At 40.9% G+C, this 24,657-nt stretch overlaps 4 protein-coding genes and 1 long non-coding RNA gene across 11 annotated transcripts; 2 read left to right on the top strand and 3 right to left on the bottom strand.

Moving 5' to 3' along the window:
- Window positions 1-629: 629 nt before the first annotated feature.
- Window positions 630-8,943, top strand: LOC147161073 (zinc finger X-chromosomal protein). 7 transcript variants are annotated; one of them, XM_086057800.1, is made up of 8 exons: window positions 630-1,009; window positions 2,912-3,008; window positions 3,257-3,350; window positions 3,443-3,571; window positions 3,925-4,074; window positions 4,207-4,329; window positions 4,537-4,680; window positions 5,679-8,943. In XM_086057800.1, the coding sequence occupies exons 3-8, from the start codon at window positions 3,257-3,259 to the stop codon at window positions 6,995-6,997; spliced, it is 1,959 nt and encodes a 652-aa protein (XP_085913926.1). In that variant the 5' UTR covers window positions 630-1,009; window positions 2,912-3,008; the 3' UTR covers window positions 6,998-8,943. The 7 variants fall into 7 exon arrangements, with proteins under 7 accessions (XP_085913926.1, XP_085913924.1, XP_085913925.1 ...); XM_086057798.1 differs by having other exon boundaries at window positions 3,425-3,571; XM_086057799.1 differs by having other exon boundaries at window positions 630-1,030; window positions 3,425-3,571.
- LOC147161072 (lipocalin-like) lies at window positions 8,944-11,613 on the bottom strand. Its single transcript, XM_086057809.1, has 6 exons — window positions 11,410-11,613; window positions 11,197-11,336; window positions 11,054-11,127; window positions 9,312-9,425; window positions 9,127-9,228; window positions 8,944-9,053 (listed from the first exon to the last, which is right to left on the bottom strand). Exons 1-6 carry the CDS (start codon window positions 11,500-11,502, stop codon window positions 9,034-9,036), a joined length of 543 nt encoding a protein of 180 aa, XP_085913935.1. The 5' UTR covers window positions 11,503-11,613; the 3' UTR covers window positions 8,944-9,033.
- LOC147161070 (uncharacterized) lies at window positions 11,394-22,599 on the top strand. Its single transcript, XR_015090392.1, has 3 exons — window positions 11,394-11,546; window positions 18,181-18,255; window positions 22,402-22,599. It is a non-coding gene; the product is annotated as an uncharacterized LOC147161070 (long non-coding RNA).
- Window positions 13,257-17,397, bottom strand: zdhhc23a (zDHHC palmitoyltransferase 23a). Its single transcript, XM_086057807.1, has 5 exons — window positions 16,997-17,397; window positions 16,323-16,458; window positions 14,928-15,524; window positions 13,862-14,029; window positions 13,257-13,751 (listed from the first exon to the last, which is right to left on the bottom strand). The coding sequence occupies exons 2-5, from the start codon at window positions 16,439-16,441 to the stop codon at window positions 13,478-13,480; spliced, it is 1,158 nt and encodes a 385-aa protein (XP_085913933.1). The 5' UTR covers window positions 16,442-16,458; window positions 16,997-17,397; the 3' UTR covers window positions 13,257-13,477.
- LOC147161069 (V-type proton ATPase catalytic subunit A-like) lies at window positions 19,029-24,641 on the bottom strand. Its single transcript, XM_086057803.1, has 15 exons — window positions 24,473-24,641; window positions 23,945-24,042; window positions 23,637-23,765; window positions 23,351-23,565; window positions 23,084-23,221; window positions 22,841-22,992; window positions 22,590-22,752; window positions 22,394-22,502; window positions 22,185-22,307; window positions 21,991-22,105; window positions 21,425-21,488; window positions 21,142-21,345; window positions 20,963-21,057; window positions 20,715-20,886; window positions 19,029-19,613 (listed from the first exon to the last, which is right to left on the bottom strand). Exons 2-15 carry the CDS (start codon window positions 24,024-24,026, stop codon window positions 19,521-19,523), a joined length of 1,854 nt encoding a protein of 617 aa, XP_085913929.1. The 5' UTR covers window positions 24,027-24,042; window positions 24,473-24,641; the 3' UTR covers window positions 19,029-19,520.
- Window positions 24,642-24,657: the final 16 nt, after the last annotated feature.

Raw genomic sequence — 24,657 nt, 5'->3', positions numbered from 1 at the left:
ACAATTGTACCGCCTCACACATTCAACTTATTGTATGGACCATTCCGAACATCCGGGCATTTCTAATATTTCGGCAATGCAACGGAAAGCAAATGCTTTATGGAGACTGTTTACACGGTAAAAACAACATATTGTTAGAACTACATACTGTGACTAGCATATAAATCAGGCATATTGTTATAGTAGTAAAATTACATTTCATCACATTTTGAAATCAAAATAATCTTCAAAAATCAACTTACAACGATCCAAAGTCCAATGCTTTGCGGAGAGCATCCTTCCACCGAGTAAAAGACCGCCATTTTGACTTGTGACATAAATTTGGAATTGCCCATTTATGTGTTTTTTTTATACGTAGTAGAAAAAAAAGTTTGAAAACCCCTGTTCTAATGTAAAATTTGTGGGAAACTAGTGTAACAATGTTAGCGTTTTTTTTTCTAGATTACATTAACTAGTCCACATCAATCCAACTGAAACTATTCCAGATTGTTCTTAATGTATTCACTTCAATGCAAAATGGCACCATAGTTTGACTCTTTATTGTCCAACTACTCGCCTACTGCTCCTAAATCTATGGTTAAGTGTACAACAAAGCGCCCCAAGTGTCACCATCCCCGGTGGTCTTTGCAAATTAAAATGACAGCCACAAATGAGGGGTCGTCTCGGGTTTATGGCCTGTTTTCGTCTGCTACCAACCCGCGTGCTTTCCACCACAAACCCTTCCGCATTTTCCTGCCGCTGTCGGGCTGTGACGTGTCGTGCTGACGGCGGCCTCGGAGCTTGGAGGAGCGGGGGGCTACTAGCATGACAAGATCAGGCTCCAGACGCCCTGCCCTGCTTTGAGTGGAGCTCCAGATACATCCCCCGACCCCTCCTTCTCTACTCCTCTGCGGCCCGCCCAAAGAACACCAAATTCCCGATTGAATCTAGCCCGAGTCTGGGGGTAGTGGGGGGACCAAGCGGCCCTGGGAAGCCGAGGAGCGGACGGAGGCCATCCCTGCTGCATCTGGTACGGGGCTCCTTGTTGCTCGTAAGGCGGCCGCCTGCAATGCGAACTGTGCATGTGCTCGTGTGTGATGTGTATTTTCTATTATTATTATTTTTGCATGCATGAGACATTTTAATTTATTTATTAATTCCTACCGAGAGGCCGCAAAAGGAAGCGGTGTGGCCTTTTCTTCTTAGGCCCAGGCCCGATGAAAGGCCACAATTTGGAACGGAAATTTGGGCCTGTCTTGTTAGCTAGCGTGCTAACTAGCTAGCTCGATAAAGGAGCGGGTTTTTTCCCCCCAATAATCCTCCACGTGTGTATTGTAGTAATAACTTTTAAGCGCGACGACCCTCAATGGCGGCGCTGTTAATATGCTCTCCTTTGACATGTTTATTATACACACGTGAGCTAAATTAGCATTCGTTTGTACATGAAGCTAACAAAATGGCGGTTTCTGGTGTGATTAAAAATGGTCTGTGTCAAAGGTGTGCGTGCGGATGTGTGTTCCCCTCACGACATGTGGACCTTCTCTTTGTTCTATTATGATCTCTTTTGCACCGTAGCAGCTTTGTGTAAATCGGTATTTTAGAGTCGATTTCTCGTGTATAAATCAGTTCTTCTTTGGTGGCCAGTGGAACATTTATGCTGTTTTTCATTTTACATGTATCGTGTTTAGTCTGCCTTTGGTTGATTCGGTGTGCTGGCCTACATTTTTGAGTTAATTAACGGCCCGGTGTTGTGCAGCATCCTTAACATCAATGCTGTCTCTTTCTCCTGGGTATGGGGGGGATGGTACCCCAGCATCCCTCATCACTATTTACCCCTCTGCATCCCTCTCTGTGTGGAGGAGAGTGAGAGTAAAAATATGTACAGTACCACAGGAAGGTGGTGCTAGTTCCCTTGTAAGGTGTTTAGATTGATGCCAAAAGAAAGTGTGTGATTTTCATATTTTTTTGCAGATCCCAACATGCAAAAATGTATAATGCATGCATTATAAAGTGGAAAGCCCATTTATCAAGGCGTACAATCCAGACCTAGCTTTAGTAGCTTTACCTGTCCCATGTTTTAAACACACTTAAAGTTATAAAACACACATAAACCTATTAAACACATATTTAAGGTTTTCCTTCACACTTTGCTTGCACAGTTTTGAGGAAAAAAATGCAATGCCTGCTTGCTTCAAGCTGTTTTTTCACCCCCGGTTGAAGTTTACTGTTAAACTAGCTAAAAAATAAACACATCACAGGCATGTAGTGTCTGTTCTGCGGGAACAGCGACTATTACTTGAGCTCAGTTGGGTGCTTTCTCTGCCTCTGCTACTTACTGTTAAATACGCTGCAGCTCGTCCAATAGACCGAGTCAGTGCTGCCCAACATGTTGCGGCATTACGTGGTACTACACTGAATATGCACATTCAGTCTTGTCTATATTACATTACTAAAATACACAATAACAGCTCAGATGCTAATTGTATTTCTTGTAAACCACACTGACACCATATTTAAAAAAAAAAAATAATAATCCCAAAGACCTTGTACATATGTATAGAAATAACATGAAAATGTGATGGGTTCGATGCAGAATCATATAACGACATAAAAATTCAATGTTGCTAAAATATATTTTCCTTGCAACGAAATTATACTAATTTATCTTCTATTTTGTGTTTTCTGAGTTTAGAATAAACTCACAGATGCATCCACACTGTTTTTAGTGCATCTGTCATTTTTTTTAAATTCCAAAATACTAATAAATGTAGAATAGTAGCTGCTGTTCTTATAGCCAATACAGTTTACATCAATCGGTGAACGGACAGGTTCTTGATATTGCTATTTGGATTAACATTTTATTTAAAAAAAAAAAGAAATGCTATTACCCATAGCGTGGAAGATCTAAATTTCTTTTATCATTTGTTTTCAGCTCTCCAGTAACAAATGCAGTGCGAGGACAATGGATGAGGAGGTCACCAGGCTTTCAATACCTTCTGCAGAGCCTAAAATAATATTACACGGATCGGGTAATGAAGCTACGCTTGTATAATTACTTGTGTATATACCAGACAGAATGCTGATGTTACACAGTGCAGTAGGGCGTATTGGGGTATTTGAAGAAGCAGGATTCTTAGTTTAGCCAGATAATTTTGACCCAAGATTTTGTGTTGATGCATGCACGACAGTGAGCCATTACATTTTCTGAATCTTTATTTGAAATAAACGAGTGCTCTGCATGCTTATCTGGCTAACTGGGTAATCCTGCCTCTTCCAGATGAGGGTGGTGCCGGCGGGCAGGAGTTTGTTGTGGAGCTTCAAGAGACTGTGTTGGTGTCAGAGGGCGAGGGTGAAGGCATGGCGGTGCACAGGTTTGCCCCAGACGAGCTAGTCATCCAGGATGCTGTTGAGGATGTGGTATCTGAGTATGTGCACTGCGATGAAGATGAAGATGTCGCTGTAGAAACCTGCGTGATGGCCTTGGACGGTGAGGAGGAAGGCGTCGCCATGGGTGACATCCCCGAAGACGGCCTCGACCCCGAGCAGCAGGACGATGACCAAGATAGCTGTGGCGATTATCTGATGATATCCTGTAAGTCTACTCTTTGTAGTGATGATCTTGCTGTGGGTCAATCAAAATGTCATGATTAAAAAAAAAAATGTACTCAAGTGTAGAAAGTATGTTTTATGCATTTCCAGGTCTGTTTTCTGATCAGGAAGTACAAATTATAAGAATACATTTTTTTTTTTTTTATATTAGTATTAGTCGACAGTGGGTAGGGGGGCAAAAAAAGTCAGGCGGACAGGTTTGGTAATAAGGGTCTGAAAAATGTATGGACTTTTGTCATTTCAAATGTGTAATAGCACAGGGAATATTAGTCAATATCATCAGCTTATGTCAGGTATTTTGTGAAGTGAAAGAAAGTCCTCTTTGTCACCCTCTAGTGGATGAAGCTGGTAAAATGGTGTCTGAGGATGGGACAGAGGTAACTGTGCAGGGAGCTGTGGAGGACCAGGAAGTGGAGAAGGATGAGGATGGACAGGAGGTTATTAAAGTGTACATCTTCAAAGCGGACTCTGGGGAGGATGACATGGGTAAGAAGAGCATACATGAAAACTGCATCATTCAAACAAAACATATATCCATAGTCTTCCCAAAATACCCGAAACAAAGATGAAGCTTTACATTTGTGTGTGTGTGTGTTTTTTTTTTTTTTTGTCCTCCAGGAGAATCAGTCGACATCAGTGATGGGGACATGGAGAACGTGGCACTGACAGATTCGGGCCAATCGCTTCGAGAGAAGATGGTTTACATGTCTGTCGGCGATTCTCATCACCAAGAAAACCATGGTGAGTAAGTGAGTTAGTTTGAGTTGGAGAAGTTGCTTCTAAGCTTGTGTGTGTAAAGATTTTGTTACATCTTAGATGGGTGACTGTTTGGGCTTTTTCCAGGTTTTATAAATCGCTGAATCATACTTGAAGTCAGTGAATCAAAAGCACTTGTCATGCCGGTTGTGCTGATTTAATCTTGTTGAAGTAATTATTTTGTCCTCGCAGGTGTGGAGGATAGTGAGAGCTGTGAAAACCGGAATGGAGCCGCAAGCGCCCTCCTGCACATCGACGAATCAGATGGTGTTGATGAAATTGGCCGACAGCGCAACAAGACCAAGCGGCGATCCGAACCACGACAAGTCCAAACAGGTACCTTGGCAGATGGTCACTCATCTTACGAGAGACTGAAATTCGAATTGTGCAACTTATATGTGGTTATATATATTTGTTCACTCTATTGTATGCATTACATACAGTTCGAGGCCTATTCAAATGTATTAGGGCTGTCATTATCAATAATTGTTTAGAATTGATATTCAATCGATTAATCGGATGCATTTTCATTATCATTATTACATTATATTAATATTATTTATTATAATAAATGTTTTACGAAAGCATTTTTCCCTGATTACCGTTTATTTAAACAGTGATTGTTGTTTATTTCTTATGTGTATAGGGATTAAAAAGAAAGGGGACAGAATGCTTGTCTTATTTTGAACACAGAAAATAATTTTTCGTCTTCCACGAAACACTACTTCTGTAATGAATTACTGTTGAGATGGTGAAATCCGATTGTTTCATAAATTTTCAATTTAAAAATTGCTCCAAATGATTACTTGATTATTAAAATAGTTGTCGATTTATTTGATAATTGGTTAATTTTGACAGCTCTTAACCTACACTACTACCCTTTTAGTCAATCGCTTCAAACTGAACTTGCACGAGCCACCACTTTCACCACTGAATGTCCTCAGACCTGAAATTGCTTGTTTATGAATATTGCGAGATCTAGACCTAGAATTCATATTTATTAGTTCAAGACCCCAATTTAAGGCATGCATTTTGCAATGGATTTATCTCAAGCCACACCACAAAACAAAAACGCTACAGAAAGAATGTACAGTGTAATCTCGCCTCGATTTGGTCAAAAATTTGAAATCTGGGCCTGTTTAGTTTAACAAACTATTCTGCTGTATGAATGGTGGCTACACAGGTTAATTGTACATTGTACGTTGCTGACATAGGATCATGCACCAAATGTTTTATATTTATTTTTGTTATTATTATTATTATTATTATTGTTGTTGTTTGCGGTTTCTTCACTTTCAGTATCAATTGATGTTGCTCGTACTTCTTCTTCCCAGCCATCATCATCGGTCCTTATGGTCAACCTCTGACGGTGTATCCCTGCATGCTTTGCGGCAAAAAGTTCAAATCGCGCGGCTTCCTGAAGCGCCACACAAAGAATCACCACCAGGAGGTTCTGACCCGGAAGAAGTACCAGTGCACCGACTGTGACTTCACCACCAACAAGAAAGCCAGCCTCCACAACCACATGGAGGTGCATGCCCTGAGCAGCAAGGCCGCCTTCGAGTGCGAAATGTGCGGCAAGGAGTTCCACCAGCAGGCGGCGCTGTTCACCCACAGACTGCAGCATCACCATCGGGAGAACAAGAGTCAGCAGACGCCTCCGCCGCCGCCGCCGCCGCCCGCCAAGACGCACAAGTGCAAGTTCTGTGAGTATGAAACTGCTGAGCAAGGACTGCTCAACCGACACTTGTTGGCCGTTCACAGTAAAAGCTTCCCGCACATCTGTGTGGAATGTGGCAAAGGTTTCCGTCACCCCTCCGAGTTGAAGAAACACATGCGCACGCATACAGGCGAGAAGCCTTACTCCTGCATGTACTGCGAGTACAAGTCCGCCGACTCGTCCAACCTCAAGACTCACATCAAGACAAAGCATAGCAAGGAGATGCCGTACAAGTGCGAGCGCTGTTTCCAGACGTTTGCGGAGGAGGAGGAGTTAAACCAGCACGCACTGACACACGAGGAGAATAAGACCCACCATTGTGCCCACTGCGACCACAAAAGTTCCAATTCCAGCGACCTGAAACGTCACATCATATCCGTGCACACCAAGGACTACCCGCACAAATGCGCCGTTTGCGGCAAAGGCTTCCACCGGCCGTCCGAACTCAAGAAGCACTCGGTGGCCCACCGCACCAAGAAACTCCACCAGTGCCGACACTGCAACTTCAAAAACGCCGACCCGTTTATCCTCAGTCGCCATATCTTGTCTGTCCACACCAAGGAGCAGCAGCAGGCCTCCCCCGAAAAGAGCGAGGCCAAGAGGACAGAGACGCTCTCTCCCCCGGCGTCCCCCAAAAAGTCTGCCCCTAGCGCCTCCGCCGGCGCCGGCCCGCCCACGAGAGTGAGCGCCGCCAGCTTAGCCAGCAGCGTCACCGTGGTGATCGGCAAAGGACAAAGAGAGCGGCGGATTTACCAATGCCAGTACTGCGACTACAGCACGGGCGACGCTTCGGGATTCAAGCGGCACGTCATTTCTATCCACACAAAAGACTACCCGCACCGCTGCGAGATCTGTTCGAAAGGCTTCCGGCGACCGTCGGAGAAAAACCAGCATATCCTGCGCCATCACAAAGACGTGGTCCAGGCCGAGTAATTGGACGGACCGTCGCACTCTCAGCACTGCACCACTCACGTGAAACAATGTGGAACGTTCGCCTGTCCTCTTGTTTACAGTGAACCCCCGTTTATTGCTGTGTTATGTTACAGAGGTGAAAAACTGATTATAGAAAGACCAATTTAAAAAAAAAAAAAACTTTGACCCCTCCTCCTTAAAACTAGGGGTGAATGATTTAGAAAAATAATCAATTCTACTTCAATGAGCGTTGTGGACTTAATGCGTTTTTTTTTTTTTTAAGGAACCCCGACTGTAATGACAAGTTTGCTTTATAATATTTATATAAAGAAAGCAAGGTTGCCTCCGTAGCGTTCCTAAAGAAACAACATGCGATGGGAGGTGAGGTGCTCTCGTCATTCACCAGACACATTCAAGAGTTTTGATCGTCCCTTTAGGAACGCTACGGAGGCGCTTACCTTGCTTGCTTTATATGCGTTTCACTTTGCTCGGCCGAGAGCCAGCCGCCATTCGACGTTACCACGCACTGAATGCAGAAATAACGATGGCGGCGTACGTCCAAATAAAGAAACAAAATGTATTAAACTGGAAATGATTTTTGAAAAATGAATCTCATAGTTATGTTCGTAACAACCAAATAAATAATATAGAGCAAACTTGTCATTACAGTCGGAGTTCCATTTAAGCATTCACTACGACAACTCCACACAATTCTACACTACAAATGTGGCATGCACGTAATCGGTAAATCACAAGTTATCTTACAACAATAATGCAAACAAATCTGTTCAACTTTTGATGTTTCATGAAATAATGATATGTAAACAACTTAAAATAGCATTTTACTGCATTGCAATGTTGATTTGAATTCAATGAATTGTCAGAAGCATGCTTGTTTCAAGCGGCAATAATAATCGCCCTTGCCTGTATAAAAATGATAGCTTAAAAATTCACACACACACACACACAAAAGCAGAGGTTGTGAATTTTCACCGCGTTGCGGCGGGGGTTCACTGTACTTCCTCCACTTTCTGTCTCTTCACATGTATAGACATGTACATAACACCAATGCTCTTGGGGAGCAACAGAACTCTGTAGACTTGCACTTTTTACTGCATGTTCCATGCCGGGGAGGGGGAAGGTTGCATGGAAGATAGTGCAAATGTCTGTTTTAGACTTTTTTTTATTTTTTTATTTTGCAGACTGCAATCACAACAATCCTCATTTCAATGTTCCAAACCCAAGTTGTAAGGTGTGTCTGAGCCCCAGTGTACTTAAAACCGAGCCGTGTGGATTAGGACTGCTATTTATTTGTTTATAGCGCACAGATGAGGAACGAACAATCATTTTGACATTAGTGCACAAAATTGGACATTCATAGTTAAGTGAAAATTTGGTAAATTGCCGTCAGTTCATGACCCTCAACTCAGTCATTGTGGATCATAAAGTGCCCAAATCAGTAGGTAATAATCCTCAAGACAGTATTTTTTACATATGCCAGGGAGAATTTTCAACCTTTTTGTCAAGAAATAGCCTAATTGTTCACTGCAGGCTAAGAAAATATCTTCACATTGGCCCACTTAAGATCCATAGAGGATACTATGCGGTGCTGCCAGCTATATATAGACAGTCTTTTATGTTTTTCATAAACACACATTGCTCTTACCAGAAGGGAAAAAATGTAAATGTTTTTAGAAGCAACTTCAGAAGACAGGTGCTTGTTGTGTACTTTTTACATTTTTCCTCTTTTTTTTTTTTTCCCCCACCCTGTGATTTGTTTTTATATTTATTTCATTTACAAGTTGTTGTATAGTTATGTGTAACTAGACTTCTATGGGACGTAAATTATTGTTTTGTATACAAATCTGTATAAAGCGTGTAGATGTAAACACTTGATGAAAGTGGGCTGTGTCATTCTGGATGTATGTCGTATTTGTTAAAAAAAGGTAATAAAAAAAAACAAAGTATTTTTAGCTCTTTGACCTTTTATTAGCACACAATTGTAAACTCTGTTCGTCTTGACAGCATTGTTGGGTTAATCCGATGCAGGCAGGAAGTTAGGCAGCTGCGCACTCACCTAAATGAGGCAAAATCGGGATGAAATCATCATGAGGTTAAACATACATTTTTAACATTGGTCTTGATATTACCATTTTGGGGGAGGAGTGCAATGTTTTCAGCTCGGATTCCAGTTTGCAGGGAGAACTGCCTGAACTTCTCCAGCAGATCTTGGCTGAGTTCCACTCCACGGCCTGCGGAACCACATGAGGTCAGTCTTTTACCACTGATGACCACTGGTTTTAAATGTAACAAACTGTCAAATCCAAATCGTTACCATATAGCTTGTTAACAACGGTGGGATGGTCGCCATCTATCTTAACAGTATGAATCAGGGCGTACTGGTCATACTTGACGTCCACCACGCGCATGTCATTCTCATTGCCCCAACCTGATGGGACGGAGGTCGACAGAGCTCAGGAAGGCAGAACCATTTGGATGGTACATGCTGACTGTTTAATTTAATACAATATGTGAGCAGTTTATTTGATACACCTGCACATACTATAATGAGAACCAATAAAAGCTGATCAGAATTTTCCCCTAATACCTCTTAAGTCAACCTAAATATTCATGACCTGTTTCATATAATGGAACTACCCAAATCATTACATTACAGTGGGTAAAAAACTAAGACTGAGACTAAGATAAATAATTAAATTCATGTTAATAGGAGTTGGAATACCATTGCCACCCTTTCAAATGTGTCTAACTAACCCCAAGTACAGTTCAGTTGTTCATGTAATCTTTTCCTAATATTTTTCGCTCTCGAGCAGAATCATGAAGTTTTGTTGTTGTTGTTTTTTTTACAGTAACTGCAATTTCTGTTAATAATTTACATTATGTCATTCGGTATTGCCAGCTAAACTAAAACAACCCCAAAGCATGATGCTGTCACGACCATGCTTCACTGTGGTATGGTGTCCTTTTGGTAATACGGTAATCGGTGTTGTGGCAAACATATCTTTTGGAATTACAGTAAAGTCTATTTCATCGTGAGTATGACTATTTGATTATGCCTCCTGTTTATTTAGGGTGTTATTCTATTGTCTGCCACTAGATTGCGGCAGACTATTATCTTTGACTAGTTTTGAAAAAAAAAGAAGAAGAAGAAGAGTGAAAACAGAAAGTACTTTCAGCTCAGCCTAGTTTTTGTTAAAGATTTTTAAATGTGAATTTTTTTTTGTTCCTGCTTGATATGGCTACAGAAAGCGATGGCTGTAGGTTCATTTTATAATGTACATCTTCAGGCATGATTATTGATGTATATTGTGAGGTGATAAATTTGATAGCCTTGGGAAAAACGATTTATTTAATGTAAACACCCTCCCTTCCTGCCCCCCATTTGTGTTATACTAGTTATAGAATTTAAATTATTTAGTTTGGTCACATTTTTCTAGCTCATAAAAACCTGGTATTTGAAAAGATGTATATCTCTTGTATAGCCATTAGCCGCTGTCGCTATCTGATGTGCACTGCTTGCTCTAACATGGCTGTAAAGAGTCAGTATTCTCATCGTAACTATTTTTCAATAACGCATTTTAGGGATTTTAATTCCCACTAAGAAACAGACAACATGATCAGAATCCTTTTCACATGATTTGACAGCTCTGTGGAAGGCAATCGCGATGAACATTGCCAAAGAAATGGTGCCCATTTATGTTACAAAAGCAGTGATTTATCAATGTTGGAAACTTTTGACAGGAGGTATTTACTTCAAAGCTACGAATATTTTGCCAAGTTTTGTTCACCTTTATAACTGTACTTTGGAAAAAGAGTGAAAGAGCTCGAAATGCTGCACTCAACAGGGATTAATGCGTTGCATTAAAATCATATCAAAGCTGGTTCAACAAACGAAGGAAGGAGTAACTGGTTGGCATGCTGATACCCATAAGTAGATAAGCACTTAAGAAAATCATACGACATGATCTATTGCAAATTATTTTGCGTGTTTGATCAGTATCCATCATCAATATCAGTTGCACGTTTTGTACTGCAGTTTTGTTAATCTGTACTCACTTGTGTAAGTGAACTTTCCAAGCATGTCAGTCTTCTTGGCCAGGTTGTTCATTCTCCAACATGTTCCATCAGCTCTGCACAGAAAGGACTAATATATAGTTAAGATTGTCACCTTTTCCTGCCTTTTCATCCATCTTCCTCACTTTAGACTTGCATATGAAATCTCCAGGTCACCGTCTGCATTTGGATTGAGCATGGCTGTGCCCATTTTCATGCTGGCGCGGTGTTGGATGAACCATTGGCCGTTAGAGGCGAAACCGATCAGGTACCACTTCCCTGCTATCTGTAGTCACATGCAAGACATACTGCAAAAAAATGACACAAAAACATCTTTCCAACCAGTTGAGACGTCTTACCCCCTGGACGTTGAAATCAGCTGGGGGTAGGACTTGTGCAGATGCCCTGATGGAGGCCAGCACGGCCGCCAAAATTGTCACCAGTAAGACCATAACAGCCAGAGAGCCAGGGTGGATGAAGAGGAGAACGCCTACTGGTAATACACTGCTCTGCCTGACATCTCTTTATATAGCGGAGGGCTCACTTTCTCTCCCCTGCAAGCACACTCACTCACACACAAAATGGTAGCTGGGATGAGTCCAAACATGTTCACGCAGCCTCACTTTTAACCCTATCGCGGTTAGAATTCAGCAAAATGTGCTTGAGAGTAACATGAGAGTTAGACTAATGTGTCACTTTGCATATTTCATAATCCCCTTAGTGTGATGAAAAATGGAGAACAAAACAGTGGCTCTTCTCTGGTGTATTCCACAGCAGAGAGCACAGAATTAAATTCAGCTGTCAGCAGTTACAACACAAACAACTCGACACATGAGAGAAGCCAAATGTGGTGGATTGGATCACCTAGTGTATTCTCATGTGCTACTCTGTCAATGCTTTTGCCATTCAACATTCAACCTGATTTACGCCGGTTTCTGGCATTGATTTAAAACAATGCATCAGTCTGCAAATCTTAACAGTAAACAAGAAAATCTCTTGGTGCAAAGTTAAAAAAATAAATTACGTGGGCCTTAGTAGCCTAAATGAAAAATGCTTGAAAGTTATCATAGCTAAACCAAATTGACTCCGGTGGTTGGTTAGTCCTACCTTTACTATCCTAAAAGTCACAAGACACAAGAAGTAAACTGCCCCTCACACTGTTCATATGTCCTATTATTTAAAAATTAAGACCATTCATTTTCCCATAGGAGATCAAGAGAATGTCATCAATGTCCATTTTGAGTTACCACTGGATGCACAGGGAGTTTTTCAAAATAAACACAACTGTAAGTAGGTTTTAGAATTGCAAAACGTAATGTTGCCTGAGTGATTTGAAGTATATCCTGTATGATAAAGCGACAGAATGCAGGCAGCTCTTTGCTTTGAATTCTCACATACCTTGCCAGTTTTAACAGGTAAACCATTAGCCCTGAGGGAAAAATTTAATTAATGTAATGTCATGTTTTGCAGTATATTTTCACAACACTTAATTGCAACTCAGTTTTAGTGTGAGTGAGTTCAGGAAAATAATGTGGAATTTCTTACTGTGCAAAACCACACACACAACTCAAGCACTTATGGGTTCTAAAATTGTGACTTAAAAAAAAAATCGTGAGCATAAAAGCAATGATGTCCTGGCATCAATCAAAGCGGCAAGTGTCCAATCAGATTGTGCTGATGTCAGCCGAATGCTCGTCAGGCACTTGGGTTGAATATTTACAGCCTATCTAAAGATTTCTTTGATATGTTGCGATGCATAAGTGGAAAAAAAAGTTAAAGCAAAAAGTTAACAACAATCAGTGGATTGCTGAACACTGCCCTCTATAGGCCTGATTATTTACAATTAATTTACAAAGAGCATTGCTAGTCTCTTGTATAGTTTTACCAAATATAACATTCTAAAGCTATTTTTGTATTTTTTTACTCCTTACCTTGTAAAGCTTGAGTAAGGTGGCAAATCTGGAACCCCTGCTCCCCAGCCAAAACATGAATTACACCTGCACAATATAGATCTAGTGTTCTTCATTTGCAAAGATGATAATACTCAGTTTTGATTGACACATTCAGTGGTATTTAACACTATTTATTATTTATTATAACGTCACATTATACAGATAGGTGTTTCTCATTTTTACCCTCTCTACGCAGTCGGCTAAACAATTCACATTCATTTGCATGGTGATAAAAGAAGGGGATACATCGATGACAAAAAAAACAGGGGGAAAAACCCTGAGTGCATTGACTTGGACATAAGATGAAGACAATGTATTGATTTAAACAGCTTGCCCCGCCCATCATTTGCATTATGAAAAGGAGAAAGAGCCCATTAAATCTCAATATCACAAACAAAACATGAGCATAATTTCCTGTTTTAAAAATACATGAGCTCCACTATGTTAATGTTGAGTTGAACCCAACAATCTGAAACTAGACCAAGTCAGGGGGGCCGGATCGAGGACACGCCGAGGCATCAGCCATCGTGAGGAAGTCAACCCAGTTCTGGTAGAAGCCCCGCGAATACGTTCCCGTGGCGACGGCGAGCCCCCACAGGCGACTTTGGCTCGTTTTGCTCCTTAGGGCCAGTTGGGCCTCGCGCTCAGTCACGTTGAAGCTGATATTCACCACCTGTGCCACTAGTAGGTACAGCAGCCCCCCCGTGACTATGACGCTGTACCAGGCACAGGTGAAGCAGAGCGCTGAGCTACACGCACACACACACACACAAAGGACATAAAAGTGAGCTGCAGTTAAAAATGCGTGGCAACTTTATTGTTTACTTGTAGTTTGGTTAACACATTTTGGTGTTCATACCTGGACTGAGAGTAGACACCCGGGCAGTAGAAGAGCGCGCTGACGAGATGCTGTTGAGGACACAGGCTGTGCAGCACCAAAGTGATCCCATACAAAGATGTTAGCAGGAACACACAGAGGGTCAACAGGAAGTTGCGGTGGTTACCCTGTCCTACACAACTGTTTATCCTACAACATAGTACACACACATTGATGTTTTGCATTAAAATCTTATGGGTGGCAGGCCAAAAACATTCAAAACTCATGATGTTGATTTCATGTCAGGGTTCGTTCGAGGTCACGCTCTACCGTAAACATTTTCCCAAACAGTCTTAATGGTTTTCTAAATAGTCTTAATGTTTTTTCTTGTTAGAAGGACATTTTTAACAATATTGACAATTAAGACTGTTTAAGAAACCACTAAGGGTCGAACATTTGTGTGCTGATTTCACATTAGGGTTTGTTCAAGGTCGCAGTGTTTCCTAAACGTTCTCTAAACAGTATTAATGGTTTCCTAAACAGTCCTAATGATCTTTCTTGGAAATTTGGAACATGTTAAAAATTTCCTTGCAACAATGAAGACCATTAAGACTGTTTAGGAAATCATTAAGACTGTTTAGAGAACGTTTAGGAAACTTTGCTGCCTTGAACAAACTCTGACGGGAAATCAACTTTCATTAGCATTGCCAAATGTTCATCCCTCAGTAGGATACAGGCTTTAGGAATTCTAAGAATATTTAAAATTTATGAAAAACTGTTTTGTTTTAATGTTGCATGTAAAGCTTTGATTTATTACATTTATACTAAATACAATAAACCTAACATTTCTAATTAGCAAAATATGTTGTTGGTGAAATAAATTTAACATGGATGAATGGATGACTGAGCAGTTGACATGTTAAACGGAGAAATAAAATAAAGTTCTGCTACCTTTGCTATTGCAATAGAAGAATATGGTTAGTTTATTGTACAGCAAAATATTTTACAGCGGGCTTGAAAATGTGGAACTGCTAAAATTGGACCCAAAAAGATGTGTAAGAATCTTCGTTAATGATCTGTAATGTAAATAGACTGTAAAGTCACACACCAGACACAGTGGTGGTCCAGACGCTGGACACAAACTCCACATGTCCTACAATGTCCCGCCCGAGGGGGTCGTGTAATTTTGCACACTGGACACCTGCTCCATTTTTCGCTTGGTCTTGATCCTGAGAAAGAGGATGATGCCTCTGCCTGAACAGACCCAGTGACACGTAGTGAACCCTTGATGTCCTCCTCCCATGGTGTACTACTAACAAATCCCGGACTCCTCTTGGTCCGAACCAGAGAGACAATAGTGAAAATCATCCCGATGGTCACTGTGCACAGCTGCACCCGACTCACATCTCCGCGGGGTACAATTTCGGTGATGAAAAGATAATACATGTACGCCAGAGAGTAGAGCGCGAGGGTGAGAAAGAACAGCGTGCGCCTCTTCCTCTTGTGGGTGGCGTAGTAGAGCCAGAGCACGAGACCGGGCAGAGCTGTCAAGATCATGATACCCAGCAGGTAGTGCAGCGCCGCCACACGCATCAGGAGAGGCAGCAGAACCAGCGCGGGAACCAGCGAGATCTCCAATTTGTCGAACAAGGCCCCCAGTAGAAATGAATGACATCCGCTCTTTGGCGCCTTGTCCCTCAGCCATCTGCAATAGATAGTAATAGCGATGAAGGGACTAGACAAAGCAATGTGTAATGATTAAAACCCTCATTAATAAACAATAACTGGGGCTAAATCAATGTACTTCACATAATAAAAACTGTAAAAAAAAAGGCATAAAAAAAATAAATAAAAAAAACAAGACAAAAATGATCTGATTTTGTAAAACCTGGTCTCTGTCACTGTGACACTGACAGATTAGCAGACACCTGCATGTCAAATCTGCAGCTAGCAAGTGCAACATGCACAAATACATGGGACAGACACGTGGATTCATGGTGAAAGTAAATTATAGCTATAACGTAACATCAATCCAACGGCTATAACGTTCCAACAATAATGTTAATCCGACCGCTAACTAATGCTGGCTAATTTACTAGCTCATAGCATGGAGCCATAGTAGCCACTTGTTGATGTACTGTAATTGTGTGTCAAATTGTTTTTCATCAAAAAGATGAGAGAAAATATTTTGTGATACGAAATCTGCTGACAAAAAAAAAGAAGAAGGCCGACAGGGGTAAAATGATTGTCCTGACTAAAACGTTGACAGTTTTTGTTGACTAAAAATAGATGAATAAAATTATGTTTTCTTGGACTAAAATGCTAGATTTATAGTCGACTAAAAATGGAATGAGGTGAGGACTGTAGATGGATTGAATGATGGATGAATGTTGGTGATCAGATGAATAGAACATTACATTAATAATGTCATATCCGTCCATAAATGTCAGTGTATGGGAATTTGTTGCACATGAAGTTTAGGTATAAAAATGTGCCTCCATACCTGTTGAAGGCTTCGTCCAGATCCTCACAGTCACAGCAACATCCGTACTGGAATACGTCACATTCACAGCAACACATTGGGTCATCTGGTTCTGGAGGTTTTAACTTCTCCCATTTCATCGTGGCTTACTTTGGACCTACACACAACACAAACCCAAAATCTTTCACTTTAGGACAAAAACTATCATCACAGTCATGCAATTTATAGTTGCAGTATTAGGTTATAATAGGGGCTAATTATCTGGATCCCACGGGGTGTGTAAAAAAAATAATAATTCTATAATCAGCCTTTGGTGCTTTCAATGTAATTTGTTGAAACAAGGCCACTGTGTCCATAGAGACAAACTATCTGGGCCGCTCAAGTCCAAAATACACGTATGTTATTATCGCATTTCATATTATTCAAATTTCACACTCCATATACACTCCCTAAAACATTCAACATAAACATTAATATTATCAGCTTTCACTGTGTCAATCAAAATGGACATTCTTATCTTGGTATCGGCATAAATCTTGATACATTATAAGACCTAATTAGAGTGTGCCGGTGCATGTAATGTTATGTATATAATCAAGTTTGCTGCACACCATTTCTAATTATTTTGGCCCCCTTTATAAAATCAGAACAAATACACAGTATTTTCAATTATTTACGATATCAATTTAACTTACCGTTTATGTCCAAACACAAAATCAGTTACACTCCTGATCAAAAATTTGTAAAAGCGTCTCTCGGTTGTAAATGAAAAAAAAAAAAAAGTGCCAGTAGTTGGTGGTTAAAAAAAGAAAAAAGTTGTCACGCCTCTGCTGTGGTGCCTCCGTGTCAAAGCAATGAGATGGTTGTCGTTTCTATGTACGCACGGTACGAACATCCCATCAAGTGTTGCCCTTTAGAAAAAAAAAAAAAAAGTTATTCTTGAGCAAATTTAACCTAGTTTCGCATAGTCACCCTTCCAGGTCTTTGAATTAAAAACTTAGTTGGATTGGCTGAGGCGGCTTTGTTATTGAGATGGTTCAGCAGACCCGGTGGATCCACACTGGCCAAGGCTGTAGGACAAGGCTGCATAATATTAAGCCACATGACAGGCAATGTAGCAGATGGACGTAAAGTGGAGTGGAGTGAAGTGATGGATCCACAGGGCAGCTCCACCCTCCGAGATCACATTTCCTCTTCAACGCAAGCAACCTGACCTTGCCCCGCTTGCTCACAGAAAACTCTGGAAGACTTTATTTGTGCCTGCTCCACTCGATGTTCTGATATTAGGAATGTCTTTGTACTTAGTGATGATACAAATCAGTGTGTGACGACAAAAGTATTGCGATAACTAACACTCGCAGTCTTTTCAAGCTCACACAGTAAATTTGACTATTTAGAGTGGGACCAAATAGACTCAGTTTTAGAGTCATATTTACACTTGGAAGAGAGTAAAAAAAAGGAATTGCCGGGAAAAAAAAAGTCACTCTAGGTGAGTCAAATTTGGTCTATAGAATTTACTGTGCACATTAAAATGTATTTTCTTTTCTGCACCCAAGCTTACATCAACACAAATTAAGTGCCAGATTTGCCCAATCGTATTTGTCAACAATGACCTTTTTTTTTTTTTTAATTGGCTTGTACAGGATATTGGTCACATTAATGGTGGAAAAAGTTTTGAATTATTATATACAATACATTTCCCTAAGATAGACAAGGACATATTGAACACACATACAAAAATGAAAATTTCATGACTGGTTGACTTCCAAATTGTTCTAATTTTAAAACAGATTTTCTCAGGAAAAAAAAAAGAAAGAAATTACTTAATTTGTTCCATGCTCACTGTGCTCAGTCGGGTGACACCATGTTTGCCTTACAGTTTTGATGTCAGGGGTCAAATCTGGGCTCTGGCTTTCCTGCGTGGAGTTGACGTGTTCTCCTTGTGCCTGCATAGGTGAGTAAATGTGAATGTTTATTTATATGCGCCTTAGGCTTGTTTCACAACACGCATGGTAAAGACTTGCAGTCACTTTGCTATGGACCGTAAATTGTATTTAGGTGATGTCAAGACAACAACTGTAATAGAGCGTGAATCAGGACACACCCTGATTTTTCTTTCAATTTATCACCGAATATCAGAACATTATCTAAAAAGGGCCAAGTGCATTATGAGATAAAGGCCCGAGCCTTATGAGGTCACTGAAACCTTTTTAATGTCCACCAGTGTGAGTCTGGATGGACTCAATCAATGCAGCGCAAAGCTGCTGCTCTTGCTCCTGTGGCTTTGTGCGTCCATTAGTCTTGATGGAGGCCGGAACTGGAGATACGCAGGCCGCCTCTAATCTATTTTGGAGGAATTACTGCCGCGATTTGGACGAGCGGGCGTGTGACGGGTGCACGAGCGCACGGCAAAGATAGAGGATTGACCTCGTCATTTTGGTTAATGTCGTTTTCACCTGGTTCGAACCGGGTCTACTTTTAGGATCAAGAAGTTTGTGAAGTTTTAAAAAAATGGCATAAATTTATAATAATAAGGATAATACTTTACATTGGATTCAGTGGTGTTTTTTTTTTTTTTTTAAGTGTTAAATTTCAATTGGCATGTAATCAGCATGCTACCTACCGTCTCATAACAGTTCAGCAGATTTTTTTTCACCACTTCCACATTTAGCAGCATAAATTACTCTTGCATCCAAAGTCAGCAACAAATATAAAACCAACAGAATATATTGCATAATTATTTTTATTTCATGAGATACACTTGACTTTACAGACATGTTTCGTTACAGCACAACTCTTAATACTCATTCATTCACATTTTACACATAATATCAAGTATATAGTCCACAAAAATCACATTATCATCACACATATGGAGAGGTGGAAGATCGGTCCGCCTTCCCGCCACACAACAAATACAATGTCCCTTTAGTCATGTGCATGTTCCCAGTAGATTCCCTCTCTTTGCAGCAGCACTTGACTGTTTTAACTGCAACCTCGCAATAGATAAATAAATACGTACTGACCGGTCCTTTTCACAGGTAGAGCTAAATCAACAGGAGGAAATGTGTGCACATGATGGAATGCTTACATGGGAGAGTAAACACAAAGGAGTTCACGTGACATTCAGAAATAGGACCGTTTAATCTGCACTTGACTGCACCACCAGACATGAGGTTGAGAAATTTGATGGGGGGAGGTTCTTAAGGATTGAAGAATTCATTCCTCCAAGGTCCGGAACGCATTCTGCATGTCCTCCAGCAGCTGTGCATATTCTGCTTTTATCTTAGCTTCACCATCTTTGACGGGGTCCTGAAGTGTCCATTTGATAGACAGTAGCACACAAAGTTGAAAAATAATTAGCTTGGTTAGTGTTTGGTGATGATTGGCAACTAAATTCAATATTGCCAATTTAAAAAAAGAAAAGCAACAGATGGCATTATATCGGCAACTTTATCTAATTCAAGGCACAACAACAAAAGTGGCAAATCGAAGACTTAGCTGTCGAACAAGTAGTCAACTTAATTTTGATTTTTAATTTTTAATTTTTTTCCGGACTGATACAAGTACGAGTACTCTTGAGTAGTCACCAACCACTAGTACACCTAACATTTCCCAAGAAAAGCTATGACAGACCATTTTAAAGAAAGACGTAAAAATCCCAATTTAGCATTTTCCTCCACTGTCATGAGTACCGATTCCATAATATAAGGCCTGGTATCGGCCCAATATGAGGTACCAGATACACCCATAACTACTTTTGAATATCACACTTTAATATGAATGATCAAATTTAATATACATCAAAATGTTAGAGCCAAAGAGATAGATGGGAAAAAAAGATAATCCCACAATTGCGAGAATAATTACGAGAAGTTAAAATACCACAAAAATTAAGTCTTATTTTTACTAGGAAAGCTCAGCAATTTTATAAAAGTAAAGTCAGAAAATAAATTCTTAATTATATGAGAATAAAGTTGTAATATTTAAAGTATAATTATTACAAGTGTATTTCTATATTTTTTTTTATATCATGGAACATTTTATTTAAATAGTTCAATTTAAAATGTGAAACACTTATATACAGAGTCACTTGTTTGGTACAATATGAATTTCATTATTTAAAAAATAATTTTGATGATTATAGCTTGAAGGTGATATAAAGACACATTTCTCCATCTAAAGAAATTAGAATGATTTTTAATTAAAAAATTGGGTTATTTTGAATTTTCCTTCTCTTTTTAATTCATCTTTATACCGTGCAGTAATGAGTATAAAAAAAAGACCTACTGAATTGAATACAAAACGACTTTATGATCATTATATTATCCCCGTTTCTATAAAATAATAAACCATTCGCGTAACTTTACAATTTTCCCTTCCCCGTTTTTTTCTGGACATGGCCCGCCGTACCTTAAACTTCATCGAGCTGATCTTGTACAAGATCTCGCCCAGGTGCTCCCTGATCATGGCCCAGGTGATTTTGTTGTCGCTCTGAGCCGTGGACTCTACGGCGTGCCGCGACATGTCGTAAAAGGCGATCATGTTTGAGAGGATGCCGACCGTTTTGTAGAAGGGGCAGAACCTGTTGGCAGAGGTGGGGGGCGAGTGTGAGACGTCGTTGACAACTTTGATGACGCGTGTGTTGCTTTTGTCCTCACCTGTCGTAAGGGGTGTAACCGTTCTGCTGCAGGAAGTCATCTTTAATGAGCTTCGCGACTTCCAACGTGATCTTGTCGGTCTCGGCCAGAGAAGCCTAGGGACAAAATATGGCAAGACAATTATTATTTTGTGTGTGTGCCCCCGCTTTAGCTTTCAAAATCCTCCTTTTTTTCCTCACCTTTCCTACAAGCTGCACTATCTCAGCCAGGTCCTCCTCCTCCTGGAGAATCTCCTTGGCTTTTGTACGAAGAGGCACAAACTCAGGGAAATGTTTATCGTAGTATTCATCCAGCGCCCGAGTGTACTTGCTGTAGCTAATTAGCCAGTTCACAGATGGGAAATGTTTTCTCTGAGCCAACTTCTTGTCCAGTCCCCAGAACACCTGAAAGGACACAAATGCAAGGAGATAGAGTCATACGAGATAAGTGTGTACATGAATAAGTGCAGGCTGCACCACTTGCCTGTACAATGCCCAATGTGGCCGATGTGACAGGATCTGAGAAGTCTCCACCAGGGGGCGACACACTAGAAAAGTTAACCCAATAATAATGTGTATAGCATAGGTCTTATTTTGCATCTTTTTAAAGGAAAAGTCAACCCCCAAAAATATTTTTGACAATAATATGTTCTACGCAGCCCCACAAGTCTAAATATGGCATTCTGGTTAATATTGCGTTCGTGGAATGTGAGTTAAGCAGCAATTTTTTTTAAATTTGTTTTTCTATCCATCTCAGAGGGCGGCCATTTTGCCACTTGCTGTCGACTCAAGATGAAATCAATGCGCATCAATCATAGCGCAGCTTCAGAAAACAGGTGATCTGTGATTGGTCGTTACCTGAGCAACTGTGACGTCATCTTCAGTCGACAGCAAATGGCAAAATGGCCGCCCCCTGAGATGGATAACTCATATTCCACAAATGTAATATTAACCAGAATGTCATGTTTAGACTAGTGAGGTCACATATAACATATTTTTGTCAAGAAATGTTTAAGGTTGACTTCTACTTTAAAATGAAATCCAGCTTACGCTCCGACGATGCTGACACTGCCTTCTCTCTCGGGATTCCCCAAACACTTAACGCGGCCCGCTCGCTCATAGAAGGAGGCGAGCCTGGCTCCTAAGTAGGCCGGGTATCCGCTGTCTACACATGATGACACAAAGCGCTCACAAAATGGCCTCTCCTCTCTCGTCTGAGTTCGTGACCTAAATCTTCAACTCACCGGCGGGCATTTCGGCCAATCGGCCAGAAATTTCTCTCAGCGCCTCGGCCCATCGCGACGTTGAGTCGGCCATCATGCTCACGTTGTAACCCATATCTCTGAAGTATTCAGATAGTGTGATCCCTGTTGAAGTCGAAATTAAATAAACATTAGCATAGACCTCCATTAAGGACAGTTATAGACATAAATGTGCTTTTGTTTTTTTGTACCTGTATAGATTGAAGCCTCTCTGGCAGCCACAGGCATGTTGGATGTGTTCGCAACAAGCGCCGTTCTCTTCATGATGCTCTCAACTTTGCCGCCAACTTCCATTGTGAGCTGTTGAGCGGGATCCGTATGAATATTGTGATCATTTCAGATACAATTAAAAGTTTTCATTAAATCCAAGTTTTTTTTTTAACTCACCTCTGGGAAATCTCGCAGCACCTCCGACATTTCATTCCCACGCTCTCCACACCCAACATAGATGATGACTTCACTGTTGGAGTATTTGGACAACGACTGGGAGATTACAGTCTTTCCACAGCCAAAGGCACCTGGTATAGCTGTGGTGCCGCCCTGCACGCAGCTGTAAAGTACAACAGACACATCTTTAAAAAAAAAAAAAATTATTGCACAAAAAAGGAAATGTTTGCACTATATTGAGAAAGTCTCACGGGAAAAGTGCATCCAGGACTCTTTGACCAGTGAGCAGAGGATGATTGGCAGGCAGTTTTTCTGTCACTGGGCGGATCTGTCGTACCGGCCACACCTGCACCATGGTGAACTTCTCCTTGATGCCTTCAAAATCCAGTTCAAGAACCACATCCTGAGCGACAAAAAAAAAAAAAAAAAAAAACAGTTACTAAATTCTCATCAAACCCAAAAGTCAAAAGAACTTTTGGGGGAAAAACACTCACAGAGACGTCGTAGTTTCCAGGTGGTGCCACATAAGAGACTGTGCCTCTGCTGCGAGGCGGAAGCATCAGTTTGTGCTTTATTAGGGAGTTCTCAAACACCATGCCGTAGATGTCGCCACCTGTAATGTGACTGCCAACCTACAAGAGATGACACATCTAAAATGAAAAAACTGCAAATTTTCTTCACTGACGAGATATTCGCAAATATTTAACTCATTTACTGCCAATGATGACTATAGACGTCAAAGATCCATTTTAACAACATACCCGAAGACTTTGGCAAGGAGTAAACTCCCATTTGAGGTCTCTGTTCAGGGCGCCGATGTTCACTCCTCTTGGGATGTAGATGCTTTGCGTGAGGTCATTGATGTCTTTTAGTGGTCTCTGGATGCCATCAAAGATCGAACCCATGACTCCTGGTCCCAACTCCACAGAGAGAGGTTTACCTGTGCGAAGAACTGGGTCACCCACGGACACGCCAGCTGTGATGCTAAGTCAAGGAAAGCGACAATCTGCTAAACCAAATGACAAGTGTTTGACTCAAACAGGATACATGTTTCCTCATAGACCTGGATGGTGGCCATGTCTCCCTCTAAACGGATGATCTCTCCCACTAGCTCACTGTGGCCTACGCGGACCAGCTCGTACATGGCGGCTCCGGCCATTGCTGTAGCTGTCACCACTATTAGACAAAAACAACAACAAATATTTATGAACAAAACAAACACAATGGCAAAGTATTTAGGATGTAATATGGGGCATATGGGATTACTTTATGATTTAGGTTTATCATGATGTGTCGTAAAATTTGAGGGGGTGAAAAGAGCATATATTTATTTCCAAAAGGTAACTAAACCAAACCTGGTCCAGAAACTCCATGGACGTATCCAAACTGGCTTTCTCGTTCCGCATCCTGGATCTTTGGAAGTTTTGAGGTATCCATCTTCACAGTTCCTCTTCTGAAAGACCCATTGAGACGTATGTGTTAGGCACATGCTGTTGGGCCATTTAAACAAGCGCAGAGGCTTCAACATCTCGAATGTCAACAACAGGCCAGCTCACATGACTCGATGCTGCAGTATGAATGACCGAGCCTGACAGCACAGAGTCAATAGCTAACACATATGAGGCTGAAACATTTACTTGCGTCTATTAACGACAGCCAATACTATTTTGTTTGTGTCGCTTTTGGTTACAACGGAATCAAGTGATTCTGGATTAAAACGTTAAAGCTGATTCGTGTACACGTACAAGTCAGGTGACTGGCTTGCAACGAAATGCTAACGTCATCCTCATCATAAACACGTCAAATTTTTTGAAAAAAATAGCTCAACGGTGATATTAAAGAGTTGGTCAATGGTCAACTTAATGCAACGAGTAATGTCCTACCTCGCAGAGATGTACAGTTATCCAGGTTTGTCACTCACGTATTGGCCGAAGAGAGAAGCTTAGCTGTGCTAATCACCTGCTCGGCATTAGACAGGGAAGAAACGGGAAGAAACTGTCGCCATTGTGGCTCGGGCTGTTGCCTCCGTGCCGAAGAGTGAGATGTGTCTTGGAGCCAACATGGCGGC

This window comes from Leptonotus elevatus, chromosome 16 (assembly GCF_054856555.1).
Source record: "Leptonotus elevatus isolate MCC_2025b chromosome 16, RoL_Lele_1.0, whole genome shotgun sequence".
NCBI classification, from domain to species: Eukaryota; Metazoa; Chordata; class Actinopteri; order Syngnathiformes; family Syngnathidae; genus Leptonotus; species Leptonotus elevatus.
This window is presented reverse-complemented; position numbering and strand designations above follow the sequence as displayed.